A 22215-nucleotide genomic window follows, 5' to 3' on the forward strand; every position below is an offset into this window, starting at 1 on the left:
GAGAAATGAAAGACAGAAAGACAGAGACAGATCGGAAGAAAGAAAAGTCAAGCTTGACCCAGCAAATAAAATAAGCTAATGATGAATTTTGTCAATAGGCATTAATTTCAATTGTTCCCAATGAATGATAAAAGCCAATGGGGAAGTCAAATTACTTCTAGAATCAAAAGACAGGCAGTGCCATTTTATGCCAGAGAGGAGAGAAAACAAACCTGTAGTTACGGCAAATATCAAAAAGTAGGTTTTAGCAGCAAGGTAAAACCCCACGTAGACGTGGCTAAGATGGTGAAAAACAGGTATGGGGAACAGAGATGAAATTAGAAAGAGTAAAGGGGGGATTCCCTGGCAGTCTGGTGTTTAGGGCTCTGCACTTTCACTGCAGGGGGCACGGGTTCCATCCCTAGTCGGGGAACTAAGATCCTGCATGCCCCAAAAATAAATAAATAAAAGAAAGAGTAAAGGAAAATAGGAACTAATTGTGAAAGCACTAAAAAACAGAAAATAAACCCTAGCATTTCCCTTTGCACCTAATGCCCTTCCAAACACTGCCGCACATTCAAATACACCCCCTACAAGAAGCCCTAGTCCCCATTAACCCGATTTCTGCCCCCACCGCTGGGCACCCACAACATTATATTCATGTAAGGCTCTTCTGTGGCACTTAAGTTTATCTTGTAGTCCAGTTAACTGTATATATTCCTGCCCCAGTAGACTGTAAACTACTTGAGTCAAGGACCTTTTTTATAGGACCAGTACCTCCATGCCCAGGACACAGCAGGGTGCTGGATAAATATCCACTATATCATGTTGGAAACTTAAAAATACTGAGGGTGAGGTTTCACTTCTATCTCAAAAAATCTAAGTGATTACAGGTCAGGGAGGGAGTATACTTCCGGCAAGAGACTGGCAATGAAAAGATATGAATTTGAATTCCAGATATGACAATATCTTGCTGTATAAATTTATGCCTGTATATTAATCTTGCTGAGTTCTACCTTCTCTTAAGGTGGTAGGATTACACGTTCTAAGACTATGATTCTCTCTTCCCTGAATGCAAAGCATTTACTATCTGTACTATTAATTTTGCAATTGATCATAGAATGTATTTCTTCATCTTTTAAGTAATTCAAGTGCTATGTCTCATCTTTCCCAACTACAGCTCCGTGAATTGAGAAAGGAACAAAGTTTTCTCATCTCCCACACTGCTAAGAACAGAAAGACAGAGAGAGACAGAGAGCATTCAATAAATACCAACCTATTTCACAAAATGAATCGATTCTTTAAGAAAATGCTCAGAGTGCTGTCACCTAGCATTTGGAGGCTCTATTGCAAGTTGCCTTTTAACTGGAAGGAGTTGGGAGGCAAGACTAATGAAGCCATCAGTTACAGAAGCTTCTTTATAGGACAAAAATATGCTAGGAAGGAATTCAAGGCTTTTTGCTTGTTGATAACCTGCCAAAAGGAGCTCCTGGGAAAGGTGTTTTGTTTTGCAAGGATGAAAAGGAACTGAGCAGGGACATCTCCTGAACCAGTAATAATAGGGGAAAATTTATCATGAGACTTAGTTTCCTTTGTTCATTGATAAGCCCAAGTAGCAATTACCTACTTTAGCAATGATCATTACCATCACAAAGAATTAGGCAGTGTCACATGGTGGCAGTATTTGGATTTACAGGACCTCAGTTTGACTCTCAGCTCTAACACTTGGTCACTATGCTGAAATTACTTAACATCTCTAAGCCTCAGTTTGCTCATTTATAAAATATAAAATAATAATTCCTGCCTGAGTCCATTCAAGCATCGAGGATGCAGCAACATGGATGGACCTAGAGATTATCATACTAAGTAAAGTAAGTCAAACAGAGAAAGGCAAATACCATATGATATTGCTTACATGGGGAATCTAAAAAAATGATACAAATGAATTTATTTACAAAACAGAAACAGACTCACAGACATAGAAAACAAACTTATGGTTATCAAAGGGGAAAGGTGGGGAAGGATCAGTTAGGAATTTGGGATTAACAGACACACCACTATATATAAAATAAACAACAAGGACCTACTGTATAGCACAGGGAACTACTGTAATAACCTATAATAGAAAATAATCTGAAAAAGAATATAGATATATCTATAGATATATATGTATCTGTATAACTGAATCACTTTGCTGTACACCTGAAACATTGCAAATCAACTATACTTCAATTTATAAAAAATGAAGGAAATGTAAGTGATGTAAGTGAAGAGTTCTCTATAAATTACAATGTTTTTTTAAAAATCACACAAATGCCCTCAGAGTGCCTGACACTCTTGAAGTAGGTGTGGCCAAGCTAAAGAATGGTGGGCAGTAGGCTGCTACTTTCTAGAGAGCATCTGGGTGCTTAGGTGGGTTTGTTCTAATTCCTTCCTATCCCGGGGCTCCCTTTGAGACAAAAGTCTCTAAGTACTCAGGGCCCTAACAAGGCTTCCTTTGCAACAAAACAGATAACTAAAGAAACTCTAAGAGACAAGGGCAATGAAAGTGAACAGGTAGAAACTGTCACTGCAGGCACTCTCCTGGGAGTTCTGCTCTGCACTCTGCTTCCTGGATGACACCTAAATGGAGAACCAACTAGGGTTCAATACCTTTCAATCTGAATGCCGCTGGCTGTGGGGTCTCTTTGGTTCAGCTTTCTCATAACCGACAAAGAGAGTGGTCTAACCAGGAAATTCCACGTTGGGGTTAACAGAACATTCTTCTTAATGAAGAGGTATCATAGCTATCATATACTATCAGTAAGATATTAACTTGTAAGGAACTAGAAAATTATGAAGCATGTTTAATACAAAACTATACTGAGCATAATTTTTCTTTGATGATTTAGAAGACAGTTCAATATCTTGCCACTGTTTCAGAATCACTATATACACATGATTCCACGGTACTTTTGTTTGTTTATTTATTTATTTTTAATTTTATTTATTGATTGATTTTTGGCTGCATTGGGTCTTTGTTTCTGTGTGCAGGCTTTCTCTCGTTGCAGCCAGCGGGGGCTACACTTCATTGCGGTGCGTGGGCTTCTTATTGCTGTGGCTTCTCTTGTTGCGGAGCACGGGCTCTAGGTGCGGGGGCTTCAGCAGTTGCAGCACGTGGGCTCAGTAGTTGTGGCTCACAGGCTCTAGAGCGCAGGCTCAGTAGTTGTGGAGCATGGGCTTAGTTGCTCCGCGGCATGTGGGATCTTTCCGGACCAGGGATCGAACCCGTGACCCCTGCATTGGCAGGCAGATTCTTAACCACTGCGCCACCAGGGAAGTCCCGACTTTTATTGCTTTCTCTTAAGGGTTTTATAAATTTTCCAATACCAACATCTCCCCCACCCCCTTCCCCAAAAAGTCACGTCTTTATCACTGATTTCTGTGACTAACTGCAATATGATCACTTCAATTAAGTCTTTGGTTTATTTGAGTTTTGTTTGTTTATTTTGTTGACTCCTGGACAAATGGAATATGACCACTCCTTAAGCTATATTCCAGAAAGATTATGGAATGAAAACTTTAAACTGCTGAAGAATCTGAGCAATTCTGCATTGGAAGAACATACCATAGTTATTCCTTCATACATAAAATACCTTGGCGTCAAGTGTTAAAAGAAACTATCCCATTTCTTGAGAGTTTAGAAATGTTGACCCCCTACATTTTAGTAAGAAATGTCTTAGTCAGCAATATTTATCATGTGTGCTGCAGTGCTTTGCTCTTATAATAGAAACACCACCACCTACTCTGGCAGTAAACACATTCTAAGTATTCACTATTGTATTGCCCAATAGGTGTTCAACCAAAATTTGTTGAATGTGAATAAAATGTTGCCCTGATCTTTCACAAAGTAAGACTAAACTTACAGACCTATGACTACAACTTGAACAAGACATGTATGTATATAATTTTTTATACCATGTTGATCCTCTTGAATGTCTCAAATAATAAGACCTTAAGAATGTAAGTAATACCGTCTTTTCTCTCACATTCCAACATGAGTGGCTCCTTAGGCTCCAGCCTTGGCTAGAGAGACAGCTCCTCCCCAAGGAGGGCACTATGACAGGGAATCAGTTTCAGAAAGAGAAATATATCCCTAAACTGGTTTACTTATTATTTTTGTTTTCAACAACAAAAAGCTGAAAACTGCAAAAAGCTATCGGAGAAGTCTACTAAAATAAATGCAGAGTCCAAAAAAATCAGTGAACCATACCCATAAGGTTTATTACTGGGATCATCTTGGTCTTGCTGCTGTATAACAGACTGTAACATGGAAAAAGGCAGGGAGGAATTCTGTCAGGACATCTCCAAATAAAATATGGTGTGTGTATCTGTCTAGAAAAATGGTACAGATGAACCGGTTTGCAAGGCAGAAATAGAGACACAGACGTAGAGAACAAACGTATGGACACCAAGGGGGGAAGCGGGGGATGGGGGGTAGGGGTGGGGTGAACTGGGAGATCGGGATTGACGTATATACACTAATATGTATAAAATAGATAAGTAATTGAAAAAAAATGAAGTTGCTAAGAGAGCAGATCTTAGAAGTTCTCAACACAAGAACAAAAATTTGTAACTGCGTGGTAATGGATGTTAGCTAGACTTACTCTGGTGATCATTTTGCAACATATACAAATATCAAATCATTTTATTGAACACCTGAATCTAATATAATGTGGTATGTCAATTATATCTCAATAAAAAGTGGTAAATTAAAAAAAATTAAAAAAAATATGGTGTGTGTATCTGTCCTTTCTCTATAACCATATAATAGGAGAAAATTATCTTTCTGTGGAGGCAAATGCATTTGAAACATCTCCTTCTTGGGAATTAAAAAAAAAAAAACAACAGGTGTCAGGAACACTTCCACAATTCCATTGCAAGCCCTCCCTCACAAAATGATTCTCACCTACCCCCATCCCACAGAGAAATCAAAATCTTCCTGAACCAGCCTCTTCAATAAGTGGTGCTGGGAAAACTGGACAGGTACATGTAAAAGTATGAAATTAGAACACTCCCTAACACCATACACAAAAATAAACTCAAAATGGATTAAAGACCTAAATGTAAGGCCAGACACTATCAAACTCTTAGAGGAAAACATAGGCGGAACACACTATGACATAAATCGCAGCAAGATCCTTTTTGACCCATCTCCTAGAAAATGGAAATAAAAACAAAAATAAACAAATGGGACCTAATGAAACTTAAAAGCTTTTGCACAGCAAAGGAAACCATAAACAAGACCAAAAGACAACCCTCAGAATGGGAGAAAATATTTGCAAATGAAGCAACTGACAAAGGATTAATCTCCAAAATTTACAAGCAGCTCTTGCAGCTCAATATCAAAAAAACAAACAACCCAATCCAAAAATGGGCAGAAGACCTAAATGGACGTTTCTCCAAAGAAGACATACAGATGGCCAGCAAGCACATGAAAGAATGCTCAACATCATTAGAGAAATGCAAATCAAAACTACAATGAGATATCATCTCACACTGGTCAGAATGACCATCATCAAAAAATCTAGAAACAATAAATGCTGGAGAGGGTGTGGGGAAAAGGGAACACTCTTGCACTGCTGGTGGGAATGTAAATTGATACAGCCACTATGGAAAACAATATGGAGGTTCCCTAAAAAACTAAAAATAGAACTACCATATGACCCAGCAATCCCACTACTGGGCATATACCCTGAGAAAACCATAATTCAGAAGAGTCATGTACCACAATGTTCCTTGCAGCACTATTTACAATAGCCAGGACATGGAAGCAACCTAAGTGTCCATCGACAGATGAATGGATAAAGAAGATGTGGCACATATATACAATGGAATATTACTCAGCCATAGAAAGAAACGAAATTGATTTATTTGTAGTAAGGTGGATGGACCCAGAGTCTGTCATACAGAGTAAAGTAAGTCAGAAAGAGAAAAACAAATACCGTATGCTAACACATATATATGGAATCTAAGGAAAAAAAAAAAAGGTCATGAAGTTCCTAGGGGTAAGATGGGAATAAAGACACAGACCTATTAGAGAATGGACTTGAGGATATGGGGAGGGGGAAGGGTAAGCTGTGACAAAGTGAGAGAGTGGCATGGACATATATACACTACCAAATGTAAAATAGATAGCTAGTGGGAAGCAGCCACATAGCACAGGTACATCAGTTAGGTGGTTTGTGACCACCTAGAGGGGTGGGATAGGGAGGGTGGGAGGGAGGGAGATGCAAGAGGGAAGAGATATGGGAATATATGTATATGTATAACTGATTCACTTTGTTATAAAGCAGAAACTAACACACCATTGTAAAGCAATTATACTCCAATAAAGATGTTAAAAAAAAAACAAAAAAAAAGGTGTCAGGAACACTTCCACAATTCCATTGCAAGCCCTCCCTCACAAAATGATTCTCACCTACCCCCATCCCACAGAGAAATCAAAATCTTCCTGAACCATACATACTCCTATAAGAATGGCAGCTCCATACACATTGCAGTCACTGTCAGTTTACTTACCCAAGATATTTTCCAATGAGAGGTCTTTAACTTTTACTTAAGAAAAAAATACTGCACGACCAGGATACATACATATCATTTGGGGGAGTAAAACCATCTACATACCAACCAAATTTTATATTCTGTGAACCAAATCTACAATCAGCCTGTAAATGTAAATCAGCTCTACATTTATCTGGCTATTAAGCACAAATTTAGGATTTCTTACTAGAAGGAATCCAATTTGGTTATGGCATTAAATGTGTGCTTTTTTCCTCTCTGAGAGACAGTAATATAATTGAATTCTGTCCATCACAGCAGATCAGGACTGCTCATCTTTGTGCAGCAATCATGTCTGTAAAGGCCAGAGAAGGCAGTACTGATACTTTTCCAGCACAAACTACTAGTTAAATATCAGCTGAGGAGAATGAGTTCAACCAACCAAACAGCAACTCAGGCACCATGAAACTGGATTTGCGGAGGCTGGTGTGTGTGTTGTAGGCGAAGGAGCAGATGACTACCCTCAACCAGCAAACACCCTTGCCCTCAGCTGACATCACCTTTCCAGATGGCTGGCTCAACCAGTGCTAGATTGTTTAAAATAAAGACATCGTCTGTGTTTTCACTTAGAAATGTGTACACTGAGGTGCAGAAGGAAAGAAAAAAAAAAAAAGTCACGGATATAATCACGTGATCGATCAAATACTGCTTAAACCTATAGCCACATTTGGTAGCACTGTCTCTGTCTTTTAAAGAATTGAAAAGCACTGTGCTCTGGGATAATGATATAAGAACAACTGCTTTAAATTAAATGCAACAAGTAGACCTTGTAACATGACCAAAATCCATCCCAGGCTTTTTCTAAATTCCAAAGGCACCAAATTCCTCTTTAACAGTATTTGATAAGAAATGCTTAACACTTTTCTTTTCATATATTTCCTGTAATTACACATTTATAACAAAATGTGGATTTACTTGGCAGCCAAACCAAAGTGTTTCATATTGCTCTTAGATTGCAACCCTTGCTGCTGAAATACAGTATACTAAAAATGAAATAACTTTTCCATTTTAATGTGGTTATAAGCTTCCTGCTAGGCAGCAACCTAATTGATACTTTTGATGTTAGCTTTTTTTAAGACACGCTATCCTTCATCATCTACAGAGTATTTTAACTATAGATCTCTTGCAGTCTTCCCAAAGTTGACAGAGAGAAGGGGGAAGGGGTGGGAGGAGGAAGGCCACTTTATCAAAGTCATTGGAAATACAAGGTATTAATTATGTTAAATGAAGAAATATGGGCATTTGGTTACTTTTGTGGGTCAGAAATATTTTAATCTGACACTGCCAGCCAGCTGCCTCTCCCTGAACAGCCCCCCCTGCATTTATATCAGTTGCAGGGACACATCAAAGCTCCAAAAAGTGAGGAAAGCCACCACCAGTGGGGCTTTTCTCCCTCCCCCCACCAAGGTCACAGTTTTAACTAGAGCGACCGCAGTGTTATCCACTACAATGAGTAATAAGGCCATGACCTTTTTTTACATTTTGGAAGTATGTATAGATGTTAGAAAAATTGGTAAACCCTTAGCCCAAAGGGTGGGGGGGAAGCCCCAGTGGATGGAAAATAAAACTTTTGTGATATTTAGAAAAGAAAACAAATGGTGTTCTCAATTGCTCCCAGTCAAAGCAGAGTTGGCTCACACAGATGCAGCTGACTTCTAAGCTTTGCTAAATCGGCCAAGCACACGGTCCAGGAGCAGAGTTACAGGGAGGGGAAACATAGCCCCGGTGCCCGAACGCGCTTTATTAAAGCGACGCATGGAAACTTTGGATATGAACAATCAAAGAAGCCAATAGCAATTACGTAAATGCAACGTATCTCTTGTATGACCAGGGCAGGGACTTCTACAAGGTCACCTAGTAACATTTTAAAAATCCATTCTGACTATTTCATAAAAGTCTTCTGATCGAGGGATCAGGTAATGTGGTAAGAAGTCAGGTCACTACAACGTGTAATAATTGTGCAAAACAAAACAAAAAACAACAACCCTGCTTTAGACGATAAAAAACCACCTTTTCGTGAACTGTCCTTTATTTCTATTTTTGATTCCAGTAGCATATAAACATTTTGGGCAAATGTATTCATAGATGATTCTACTTTCAATAAATTTTTTATTTGAATCATAGATAAGTACCACATTTTTTCTTCTTTGACTTCAACTGCAGAAAATTCTCAAAGGAATTAATTGAACTACGGGTACTAATTTTAAGAAACTAACCCTTTGCATGTAATATTCAGGCAAACAGAACTTATCTGTTCTAGGATTGGGTTTTGAGAGTCCTTATGGTAGAATTTTTTAAAAATAGGAATTAATCAGCATAAAACAAGAATACACCATGCTTGTCTTGAACCTTATACATCACAGGTAGAGAGTGCGGCATCTTTTAGGTAAAAACACAACAAACAAAACACAATAACTAAACCCCACAAGAGACAAGTGAAAAGATAAAGGCCCTCCCTTTCCCTGCCTCTGAAAAGGAACGGATGAAGCCAAGGGCCTTTTCACTCTTGTTGACTCATTTCAACCTTACCCACATGTTTGTGTTTCACTGTAGCTCTCCCACCTCCTCAAGGATGTTAAAAGTGCACAAGATCTCTGTATAAAGATATTCATTACGGAGCTGCCTGTACTTTTTCTAATCTTAATTCGATAAAAATCCACATATCATGAGTCAGGCTTACCAACTAATTTTAGGTCAGGAATAAAAGGATTTAGAAATACATTTGCCTGCAATCACTTTACAGTTTTCTTCCTTATTTCAGATACTACTTCTTGGAATAAAAATGGAGTGATAAGAAATTTCACTTCTTTTGATAGTTCATTGCTGTTAGAGGTGACAGCTACCAGCACAAGGAATTTAAAACTAAACCGAACAGAACCTCTCAGCTGACGCTGGGTATACCTTCTCTGAAATTAGTACAGAGCAACGTTCAATTTTGAAAATAAGCAGAAGTAAACATATTGATTTTCTGTTCCTATGTGTAATTCTTATTAAGTAATCAAAGGCAGCAAAAAAAAAAAAAAAAATCCTAGCTGAGACAGTGAGGACTGTAACGTTATTCTCAGGCTTTTAAAGCAGAAAATGTATTAATACGTATGAATTCATAAGTTTGTGCTTTAAATGAGAAAAATTATGGACATATATTTGATTTGTTGATGTCACATTGTGTCAAGAAAATATGCAAGCTGATATAGAAATAATTTTCCCTTATATACATACAAGAAAATACATTTCTGACAGTGAAACCTGTGAACTTCATATCAATTTTCTGAGCTTTTAGCATTTTCATTATTTGCTAACTTCTACATTTTGTAAATACGTAAGACCTTTATTTTAAAGAAATGTAGTCAGACTAGTCTGGTTTTTCCACTGATGTCTAAATAAAATTCCTTTACTAGAGTTTCCTTACTGCCTCATGTACTATGCCTCTCTCTCTTTAAGCAAATATCAGAATCAGGCTATTACTGCAACTTGAATTTCATTGTTAAGACATGAATGTGGAAATTATTCAAAAGTCTGGATGAAGATAGCCTGATATCTGATGCAGTATTAATGCAATCTGTCTAATCTCAGCTAAAGATGCACTACCAAAATTACCAACAATTATAATAGCTACATGAATTCAGTAAAATACTTTTGAAAAAGTTACCAGCCTTGTCGGTCTAATCTGATTTTTCAAAATGACTCAGAGATTTAGCTTAATTACATGAAAGCAGTCGATGTTGGATTAAAACAAATACCAACCACAAAAAGTCATGTACATATTCTAGCACGCTTTCTAAAAAATGACCGAAACGCTTCAAAAACTTGGCATAAAGGTGCAGGTACTAACGTTACAAGAGATTTGATGGGTCACGTAACGAATAAGAAATCATCTCCCAGAAATTTGAAGGACGAGAAAATAAAGCTTTCTGTGAATGTAGAAAAAAATATCTGACTATAAGCAGAATATCCATGATTAAACAAATTGTAGGTGATTGAAATTGACTAGCATTTTACAATATTAATGCTAATGGTTCTTCATAGTCTTGTTTGCATGTTTAACAGCTCCCATTAAAAAGAAAAAAAAAAAGACTTGTGTGCAGGAAGGAGAAGCGAAGGGAAAACTAAAGCCATACATGGTAAGGATGGAGATAGAAGAAATATCGAATCAGCTAGAAATATACAATAGCAGTTTCCAATGTTGAGTCAGGAAATAAGGTAGTTAGAGAAAAGTTGCAATCCAAAGAGAAAACACTTTTAGGAAATGGCAAAATTAAAACAGAAGTAGATATGTAAAATAGATGAATGAAGACAAGGTCTTCCTGCACCAAGGGAGTTGTTTAGGAGAAACAGTGTCCGTTTGTGGCCAGCGATAATACTTTCCATTCAATAGAGTTTGCAGCTTGCTGATTCATATGATTGCAGGCTGGCGCCCTGCTGGCGAGCCTCTCCACTGAAATTAAATCCACTCTCTTCAGTTATAAATTATAATGCTCTATAAACAACACTCCCATTGGGAATGGGGAGAGAGAGAAAGAGAAGAAGAGAAGGAGAGGGAAGAGTGGAAAAAAAAGAGGAAGAGAGGAAGGCAGAGAGAAAAAAAAAGAGCCGGAGAGGGAGAGCGTTTCTGCACAGTCCACTCACTGTTTAATGTTCTGCTCTTCTGCAACAAACAAGGGGAGTAGCTCTTCCCCAGATATCACTCCTGCTGTAATTCCTACACTGTTTGATGTAGAGCCCAGGGAGGAACGTGGGACAGTAATGTGAGTCTATAAGGAAAAGCACTTAGGAATCAATGAGTATGCAAGAAGATAAAACCATAAAATAGATTTTATACATGGATTTTTCAAATCCATTATTGAATATATCTTTGGAGTCCCAGGGGAGAACCAAAATAAAATAAAGTTCTTGATTCTATTTAGATAAATTAGATCTACACGTGGCACATCTTTTGATATCCAAATCAATCAGAGATATTCCCTCAAAATGCCCGGGCAGGCAAAGGAAACGTAGGAAAGCAAAGATAAAAAGAATCATGCCCAAACGGCCACAGACAAGGAGTCCAGGACGAAAAGAAAGTTCAATGATTTGATCACCCACAGCACGTAGAGATTAAACACATTTTTTAAAATGAATATCTATCTCAGAATTCAATGTTAAATTTATAGGAAAGTGAAACCTCAATTGTTTAATGCTGAAGAGTTTCTTTGTTGTTTTTTTTTTAATAAAGGTGGTTTCAGAAGGAAAAAATTAGAAAATATTCAGTTTTGTCAATTTCCTAAATAACTCTTGAAAGAGTCCATCGTAGAGTTGGTTTGTATGCATCAGTTTCAGGGCATTAAATTATATCTATATTCCACATTTCTTTTGTGTGTCAGTCTTTCTTAGGACTGATTTATGCCCCAAAGTGGGGTAGAAACAATTATTGTCATATGCCAATTAGTATTCCAAAGGATCACATCCACAGGTTACTCATCAACTACAAAAGGACACAGTTCCATATGAAAAAACACCTTTGAAATTTCTTACTAAACGATGAACCTGCACATAAAAAATGTCAGGGGAGGCAGGGGTTGGAGGGGATGAGAGAGAGAGGGACGGAAGAGGCGGGGAGAGAAGCAAACCCGGTCAAACCTAGGTTTGAATGTGATTTAGGAAAGCAGCAAACCTGCAAACCCAAGATGCGTTTCCAGTGAGGAAACTCAAGGCAAACAGAATCCTCCACAAACCCCAGATTCCCATTTCTCTTTTATTTACGCAGACCCAGTATTACTCCCATTTTCCTTCCCAAGTAACAAGATGAAAGACAACTCCAGTTTCCTACTTTAGTCACAGAGAGAAGAAAGAAAGGAAAGGGGACTGAGATTTCAGTTTTAGACCTGAAGGAACTGTACCAAGCTAAATTCCAAACTGTGAAAAAACCCAAAAACCAAAACTTTAAAACTGAAACATTGACCCAAACCTTAACCAGAGAATTAGGTTTAGGAACAACTCTGATTTTGCTCGCGCTCTCTCTCCTTTTTTTTTTTCAAACGTGTCTGGCTGACTGTCTCTCTCTGTCTCTCTGCTTTTGGTTGTGGTGCATACCAAGTAAATTATTTGCTGATAGGTGAATCTCAGCAAATGCTTTTCTTCCTTTGAATGCCTGGTGAGCTTGTTGGGAAAAGTCATTTAAGTCACTTAAAACAATCCCATGAAAAGTAAAACTCAATTCTGAAATAAGAGTATAACTTAGAGCTTAAAAATAAATTAAATAAAGGAAACATTAAAAGATAAATGGAGCAGGATGCTCTGTGGCTGAGGTAATCTGAGTGGAAAGGGAAGAAGGAGGGTTACGTTAATAAATGATTAAAAGGCCTTAACAAGGGCCTATCAGGTTGACCAGGAAAGCATTCTTCTCTTGGGCTCCTCCTCGAGACCACCTTTTTTACATTTGTTCTCAATGGTGATCAATATGGTTTTCATTTGCTGATTTCCATAATGCCATATGTGATCTGCCAGCCTGACATAATGAAGCTAGAAAGAGCTGAAGTCATTTGAGCATTCTCGCTTGCATGACTGTCGCCAGTTCACCAAATGCCTGTTATCTGAAAGTCAGTATTTTTCTTTTGCTTATTGACAAATACCAGCAGTGTTTGCCCCTAGACAGATGTAAAACCTCAGCATTGGGTGACAAATTCAAGTTAAGATTCAAGTTAAATAATACACTTTTTCTGGAGGGTTTTTTTTTTCTTTTTTTTGCCACCACTCAACCTGTAATTTAAGTTGGATTAAACACAGAAAAACAAGATTTAAGTGTGAATTATCCATTTCTGAACACAAATGCTCACTTCTGTTGATAAAGCAATAAATCACGAAGAATAAAGCACACATACTTGATGATGCCACCAAAGCCTCAGGACATATTTATTGCCCCAATTCAAGCTTTCCTATAAAGATACCAATTTAGTTAGCCCACTACTACTTGTCTCTGATAACGTTCACAGAAATTCATATCGAACGATGTTTATTAAATTTTTACTCCCTGTTAAAGTTTCTTTAATCTATGCTCTAGGATGGAGAAACTTTTTTTTTTTTTTTTTTTTTTTTTTTTTTTTTTTTTGCGGTACGCGGGCCTCTCACTGTTGTGGCCTCTCCCGTTGTGGAGCACAGGCTCCGGACGCGCAAGCTCAGCGGCCATGGCTCACGGGCCCAGCCGCTCCGCGGCATGTGGGATCTTCCCGGACCGGGGCACGCACCCGTGTCCCCTGAATCGGCAGGCGGACTCTCAACCACTGTGCCACCTGGGAAGCCCCCTGGAGAAACATTTTTATCACATGTAAGCCTCTCACGCCTTTTTTTTTCATTGTACAGCAAAATGAGTTTGTTGAGGTCATCTCACATGAGGGAGCTATGCAAGAACCTTCCATGATGCCTGAAATGTCTCATTACAAATTCTCTGTATTGTGCATTGGTCACTTTCCCATATTCAAAAGACAATTTCAAGGAAAAGTGCCGACAGGAACACATTTCTGAAATGATTTCTTTTGTCTTTTGCAAGCCAAAAAAACCCCCCACAAAAAACAGTTGCATTCAATCAAAAGAACACTTCAAGTTTACATTTTAAAAACAAAACTATATTTAGTGACAGTAACTTCATTCACAATAGATTTTATTCCTTTTTACATTAAACACATTAAATAATGAATAATCTGGTGATTAACTGATAAAGTCATGTTTTAGTTCTCAAGAATGTCAAAGTCTGTGGTGGTAGTTTTGTCCCGGAACTATGAAAACAAAGTTACGGAGTTTTGCCAAAAAAATCTCCCTGAGTTTTCCCAAAAAGGTGAATGTGTCATGGCTGAGTCAGCGCCCAAAGTTTTATAAATAGTTCTATCTCCAAATATTGCATTTGCTACAACACGCAGTTCAAAATCTCTGCTTTATTACATGGGTTTTCTTTTTCCTTCCTTCCTTCCTTCCTTCGCTCCTTCGTTCCTTCCTTCCTTCCTCCCTCTCTTCTGTCTGTCCTTCCTCCCTTTCCTTCCTTCGTTCCTTCCCTCCATCCTTCCTCCCTCCCTCCCTCTCTCCCTCCCTCCATCTCTTTTCTTCCTTCCTTCCTTCCTTCCTTCCTCCCTCCCTCCCTCCCTTTCTTCCTTCCACCCTCCCTCCCTTCCCTTTTTATACATGCTTATCCAGCAAAGGACATAACTGGCTCAAAACAAAACAAAACTGAAGGAAGGCAGTGTGACATATATCTATAGGAAAAATCCTTCGAGAGAACCAAGCAGTCCCAGGGGATGAACACCAAGCTTACTTACTCAGCCCTTGCTTCCTTTCTTTAAAATGGATTGCTGTCTGTTTATTCTCCTTTCTCATAATTCCTTTATCACCAGTAAAGGGATACTTAAACGATGAGATCTTTAAAATGGCTAGTTGCAGAACATGGACTGTTCTGAAATGTTTGTTGTTGGTGGTGGTTGTTTGTTAATTCCTTTGGAAAACACTAGCAGATTCTACCCACAAATGGGAAGATAGGAGTTCAGATATCACCATGTTACTAAAGAATCTTATAAATGCCGTTGCGTTCTGATAAAGTTGATAATGAAGTTAAATAGTGAAGTTTAGCAAAAAATTCAGAAAACAACAAGCCAATACAAGGATTCTAAAGGCATACAGAGGTGGAAAGAATGCATTTCAGGGACCTTTCCCTGGGACTCTGAGATTTGGGGCTAATGAAAAAAGCAAAGGCTAAAGAACACGTGGTCTGTCTAAAAGTACCAAGCTACCTTCTCTTGTGAATTCCAAATTAAGTAAATAGGAGCTGTCACATTACAATGGGGGGGTTGGTGAGGTCAGATCTTTTAAGCACATTGAGTCATCTCTTTCCTTACGATAGTCATAGTAAAAACCGTAACCAATAGAAAACCAAGAGAAAAGGTAATTTTGCCTAGATGTGAACCAGGGTGAAAGGCAGGAGTGATATTCTTAAAGTCTAGTGGAACTGGTGGCAGACTACCCTATGGGGTATTTGGCCACTAACCTTTACGCTTTCCTTGAACATGGCCTCAGTTGCCTTAACTCTAAAATATCAGCCACCAAATCCAATTATGAGAAGTTATACAAGTAACTGCCACACTGAGAGGTCAGATTAACACTCCTACCTCATAACACGATGATAGCAAATTAGTCAGAATAGTTGAAAAGACTCACAAAAGATGGAATCATAATCAGAAGAGACTTCTAACGTGAGGTAATGAGGTGGAGGGCATGGCAGGAAAGGGCCACTCTTATTTGCAGAAGCAACAAGAAGACAAAGAAAGTTCTATGGACAAATGGACAGATGAGAAAACTATCAAGGTTCTTCCGAGCTCTAGTGAACTCAGGAGGATTAGGAGAAAAACTGTTAGAGTAAGATGATGGAAGAAAAAAAATTTTTTTATAACTGTATATTGGTTTTTAATTAATTAATTAATTAATTTTATTTTTGGCTGCATTGGGTCTTAGTTGCTGTGCGTGGGCTTTCTCTGGTTGCGGCGAGCAGGAGCTACTCTTTGTTGTGGTGCGCGGGCTTCTCACTGCGGTGGCTTCTCTTGCTGCGGAGCACGGGCTCTAGGTGTGCGGGCTTCAGTAGTTGAAGCACGCGGGCTCAGTAGCTGTGGCTCGCGGGCTCTAGAGTGCAGGCTCAGTAGTTGTGGCGCACGGGCTTAGTTGCTCCACGGCATGTGGGATCTTCCTGGACCAGGGCTTGAACCCGTGTCCCCTGCATTGGCAGGTGGATTCTTAACCACTGCACCACCAGGGATGTCCAGGAAGAAAATTTTTAAAAGAAGGACCAAGGAAAGGCATTATCTCCTGCAATGTCAAGACAGCATAAATAAGAAAGTTCAATAATAAGTGGTTCACATATAGAAAAAACTCTGTGAGGCTGTTGGTAGTTCCTCTGCCATGTGGGGCAATCCTATCTTTCACTGCTTTGTAGAGGGAGGTGTACCCACCAAACTCAAGGGCACCTTTCTCTCCAAAAGGAAAATGACCAGGAATCTGCAGTACTGGGATAGTTTTGGTTTTTTTTTTTTTTTTTTTTAATGTAACCTCAAGATTTTACACTCTTCATAATAAAATGAAACATGAAGTTTAGAACTGGATCACTTGATTCTCTTATGTCCTTCCAGTTCAAGGAAAGGATAACCTAGTCTGCCTACTATAGCCTCTGCTTCTTGTCATAATGCTGCTCTCTGTGGGCAGAGGATCCTTGCCCTTCTTGTACTGGGTCACATAGTGGGGTTGGTGCTTGCCACACTTCTTACAGGAAGTTCGCTGGGTTTTAGCAACGTTCGCCACACTCGGGGTAGCATGATCAGCTCGGAAAGCTGTGGTCTACTGTCATCGCCACTGTATCCACAGTACTTGCAAGAGCCCCCGAAATGGGGCAGTCATTCAAAACGTGGATGCTGAATGATGGAGATCTTCAGAAGCAACGAGAGGATCTGCAGAAGTCCTTAACGTGTTTTGTATTTTTTTAATAGCAGTAGCAAAATTAAAGAAGCAGGAGAAACAGGAGGCAGTAGTAGCAGCAGCAGTAGCAGCAGCAGTAGCTGTGGTCATCACGGCCTGAAGTGACAAGCTGGCAGTGCAGGTGAAATCTGGTCGTCTAGATGTGGCTCCCCAGAAATCTGGGGCTCAGGGCCTTATCATCAGTAGAGATTTATGCCCCTTCAACCGGGCTCCCAGGAAACTCTGAACTACAAAAGAAGGTTTGAGCGAGGGTGGAAAACCAGATCTTGAGTAACGGAAGGATTTATAGTCAAGTTTAGCAAGTGAGAAATGAAATGATGAGGTTAAGTACCTTATTAGTAATGCTCGGGTCAGGACCAGGTCAGGACCAGGTCAGGATGGGTTAAGACAGAAGAGCCATGCCACAAGCTCCAGAAGCAGTCTGGATGGTGCAAGTCATTTTTAAACATGGCCTCAGTTTCCTGAACTCTAAAACAGCAGCCACCAAATCCAATTATTAAAAGGTCTACAAGAGCAAATCCAAGTGTAATCAAGGAAGGCAAAGGAACGGGGAGAGTTGAGAAACCTGTCTGTGGAAGGCAGATAAAAGAGAGGACTGCATTATTTTATCTCGTGATCAATGGGAATTCTACGCCGGGAGCAGAATTTCTATTTCTAGAGCAGGTAGGGCTCTATCACACAGCTTGTCCAATGGTTCCCACTTTTCAGTCCACGCGGGTGGTGGTGATTATTTTTAATGTATTCCTCCTTCAATAAGTCATAAATAAGCTTACCTATTCAAATGACCACAATAAATGATGAGAAATAGCACACTGACCCATAAGCAGCAAAGACCCAGAAGGCAACACTTAAAACATAAACTGCCAAGAGCAACTTGATCGGGTTTCATAAATCAGAGCGACCACGGCCCTAAAAAGTGGGAATGAGAGCTCCAGTAATTGCAGCCTTCTGTCTGGAAGCATACAGTAAAAATAGCCACAGTAAGCACTCCTCCTGACCAATCAATAGACTCCTATTAGCCTCCCGGCCAATTACAGGATGATTGGCTAAGCAAACAAAGAATTATTGGCTGTTTAGCTGGGACTTTATTCAGGCCTCCCTCTTCCCCTGTTTCTCATTCTGTTCCTCTCCTCCCCACCCCCTTTCCTGTGAGGAAAAAAACTTCTGCAAACACCTGATATTCATCTAAGTCTCTGCAGTTGTACAGTCTTGTTAAATTGTTACCACCTTTTCCACAAGCAGTTTTGGCAATTAACCTCATGGCCAGGGACTTCAAAGAAAACAACTGTTGAGTTTAACCTCTCTGAGCTACCATAGATTCTTTTATGATTTTTCCTGAAACACTTTCATCCAGAGAGGAAAAAATGCAGACTGATAAAATGAATGTTTATTTTAATATTTGGTTAATTAAGGAGATGAACGCCTCAGACATGCGCCATAAAGTGGTGTGCTCGCTTCTCAAAGTCTCCACAAAGTGAGGTTTTATTTTAATTTACATTCCCAACACATGTGTGCTTCTCTGCTTGTCCACAAATCCTACATTTGCTGGAATCCAAGGATTTGATACATTTGACCCTCTCTTGCCCCTGTTCACAAATCTCTCATATGTTTCTCCAAACTGTTTATAAGTTCAGAATGAAAAAGGCATGTAAAATTAATGCTAAGAACCAAAGTTGCCATTAAAAATCTATTTTCATTTTATATTTTTACCCTCATAGATACACTTTTTACATTAAAAGCAAGGCTAATCCCCAACTCTCAGGAGAATAAACTACTAGCAATAAAGATCAAAATATATGACTGAACAAGCAATACAATTCTTCTTGAGTAATCTTGTGGCCTAAGTGTTTCAATGCAATTTATGCTATGTAACCAGCTTTTTACAGCTGTATATAATAATAATCACGGGCCTGATCTTACCAGCTGAAGGCAGGTTTGTGGAGGTGTGTTAACTCCTTCAGGCCACAAAGTTCATATTAGAATTTTAACAAAAGTGATTGAATATTTAGTAGATCCTGAGAACTACAGATTTCTCCTCTCTGTCAAGGTCAGGCCTTGTAAAATTGCCACTAACACTTTTGCCACTCTGTGAAATGAAGAACTCTACAAACGGTTTAGAGTATTTGTGTAGCTCTTCTAGAAGTACAATGAGGTTGAAATAATAAATCTGCAGCAAAGGCAACAGAGCTTTTGTTTGATATTTATAGTCACCAATACCTTCTTGTTATAATTAACTCCCCTCAAGCCATACATAACTGTTCTCTGGAAGATGACACTCTACGGTACAGTAATACAAGATGTGATAATTTTGTTAAGGGCCTGGCTTTAACCAAACAGCACTTTTCTGCCAAAACTATCCCCAGCTCCATCCCCACAAATCTAGGGGAGAAAGGAGAGAGCCCAGTAACACCGTAGTTTTTGGAGATAGGCCTGGGGGTAAAGCTCTACTTTTGCTACTTATTGGCTATACTGAAAGTGGCCAGATACAAATAACTATCCCTATCTTGTAGGGATGTCGTGAGGATACAACGGGGTTGAGTATATAATGCAAAAGTCACAAACTTTTATTTGGCCTGTACTGGTTTAAAAATCAGGAAATATCCATAAAAATGTGCATTTCCTGTCTCTCTTGACTAAATGGAAGGTCTGGCAACAGCAACATGGAACGGAGTAGCGACAGAACCTTAAATGCAGGTAATTTGCTATATACAGTTCCCCGGCTTAAACCTGGCCATCGGAGCATCTGAGTTTTTGAACCCTCCATGGATAGCTTAAAACAGAGTTTGGAACTGTGTTTGGCGCACAGTGTTTGGTACATAGTAAGTACTCAATAAAAGAACTACTACACCAAATAAAATCCGTTGACTCCAAAATGGAGAGAGGTTTCACAGGTATCAGCTAAACATTTTACGTGGCACAGAATACATCAAGTGCTGGAAATAATTTTTTAAAACGTCCATGTATTTTGTTTTTATATATATATTTGGAAAGTTTTTTGAAAGCAGCATATATATGTATATGTGCTGTCTTCAGACCTTCCAAATATCTCTATGATCTAAAGCTCCTATAGCACTTACTTTTTATCAAGCTTCTTCTGGAATTTAGCACATACGATTTTGTATGGGTATTTGCATCCCTAACCAACTTGTAAGCTCAAGTGTGTATTCCCAAAGCATTGTTGAGAACATAAAAATACCTCTAATTCGGGCAACTCAGGAAACCACTAGTCTCAAACAAGGAAACAGGTGAGTGCTACTTCAGAAGAATACTTGCTGAGAGGTAGAAGTCTGTTAGATCTACGCTGATAAAAGAAACACCTGTAATTAGGAATGCTGTACACAGCTAACTGTATCAGCAGAAGTGTTTGAAAAGTTTTCGTTTCTTCAGTAAACTAATATTTAAGATACCAATTTGTATAACAAAATTTACTTCCAGATAGTTCAATTCCGCATCAGCATACATTTGGAATTAGCGGGATCCAAATTAGGGACTTGATGGTGTTATCACCCTTTCACTGGGATCACGAGGATTACAAGGAAAAAAATTGAAGAACATAGTGGAAGAGCGAAGCCTAGAATTCAAATCTGTCTCTCTAGCGGCAGGATTCTCTCATTTTTACTTTAATTACAGTCCCATACTCAAAGCCAGGCAAACAACCTACCATTTTGATTAGGTTGTCTCAGACAGCTGGGGAGGGAGTGGGTAGAAATAGGCGTATGAGGTCAGTCATTATAAACAATCTGTGTTCAAAAGCAATTTTCAGACCGACCCAAACTGGTTCACAAGTACATAAGTGATCCTGTGCTACAAACAGTAACGCACCAGCTGTCTGTCTGGGGTAGACTGTGCAGAGAGGGATGAGTCCTCTGTAGAAGAGCTGAGGGGCTGCAGGGAAAAAGACAAAAATATGTCTCTACCAAGAAGAAGACAAAAGGCAACCTCAAATTTCAGGAGCATCTTAGCAGCAGCCAGGGAAGGTTTGGCAGTTTCTGCAAACAAGTGGCCTGGGTTGAAATTTGTGAAGGAAGAAAAAAAATGAAATCTGTCATGAACATGAAGTTCAGATCAAACCTAAAACTTCCTCTGTCCACTCTTGTTAAGAGGACTTTCCTATTCAGCAGAACTCTCCAGAGAGCCAAGTGATTTCTGGTCATTCTCACGGCGATAGTTCGCCTTTTCTTCCTTTTTAATTTTTATATTCTTTGTCAACTTGAGTCAAAGGGGGAGGGATATTTTTGCTGAACATTTAAGAACGATTTTAAGAAGGAACATTAAATGACACGAGGCTCTGGTGCTATGCTGTACAGTTCAATGAACTCCCGCGCAGATCAGCAAGATGGTTGGAAATGCCTCTCTCCGTCTGTTTTTCATCTCCAAAGTCTGTGTACTCAGTAGAGTGTGAAGAGAGCCTCTCTTTTCTTCAGAACATTCTCCCAACGGTCCTGCCCCCACCCCCACTCCCTCTCCGAAGCCCCTGCAGCAGAGAACAGGAACTAGAGCAAATGCTTTTGTGAATTAAGAGATCTTGTGAGCGTAAATTTGGTCAGGCTGCTCCTTTCTGCAGGCCAGACCCCGCTGCTGCCCCAGGATGTGAACTGTCAGTTTGCATAGCTGGTGATGAGTTGCAGAACCATCAGCAAAGGTGAAGACGGCAGAAACAAGAAAGATTCAAGACTGGTGGAAATCATTTCACAAGGAAAATTTCAGCCATCAGTGGGAGGAAGCTTTGAAAAATGCTGCCATTTCCGAGTCAGAATGAAGGAAAAATTAAATTACTGCCGGTGAGGCGAGCCAAAGTTGCATCTCCCTCCAGGGAGAGTTTTGATAATGGTAAACATTTGACAGCTGGCCTGGAGTTGTTATCTTGTTCTAACAGTTGTTATGGTCTAAATGAATATTTCTGATAAGGAAAGAGAAAGAAAAATTTAAACACTTTTATATTTTTTCTGTTTTAAACCTTAGGGGGTAAGCCAAACAAGTTTAGAGCCACCGAGAACGTACTCCAAATGCTGGAATGATCCTGGTCTGGAAATCTCACCAGTATCATTATTTCCATTAATCTAGATGATGTAATTCTTTGATGTAAATCAACTTACTAAGAAATTATCTTTAACCTTTAGCTTCCTCCGCCACTCAAAAACCATTCCAATTGTTGAC

At 39.2% G+C, this 22215-nt stretch overlaps 1 protein-coding gene across 10 annotated transcripts in view; it reads right to left on the reverse strand.

The window, feature by feature from the left end:
- BCAS3 (BCAS3 microtubule associated cell migration factor) overlaps positions 1–22215 on the reverse strand; it is a 574874-nt gene that overhangs the window by 188115 nt on the left and 364544 nt on the right. Inside the window, exon 23 of one of the 10 annotated variants that reach the window (XM_079905178.1) lies at positions 17074–21958. The exons of the other annotated variants lie outside the window; for them this stretch is intronic. Within the exon in view, the coding sequence (XP_079761304.1) occupies positions 21945–21958 (14 nt within the window). The 3' untranslated portion in view covers positions 17074–21944. Of the gene's footprint in view, positions 1–17073; positions 21959–22215 lie in introns of those variants that run through there. 10 annotated transcript variants of the gene reach the window in all.

Source organism: Stenella coeruleoalba (genome assembly GCF_951394435.1).
Source record: "Stenella coeruleoalba genome assembly, chromosome: 19".
Taxonomy (NCBI): domain Eukaryota; kingdom Metazoa; phylum Chordata; class Mammalia; order Artiodactyla; family Delphinidae; genus Stenella; species Stenella coeruleoalba.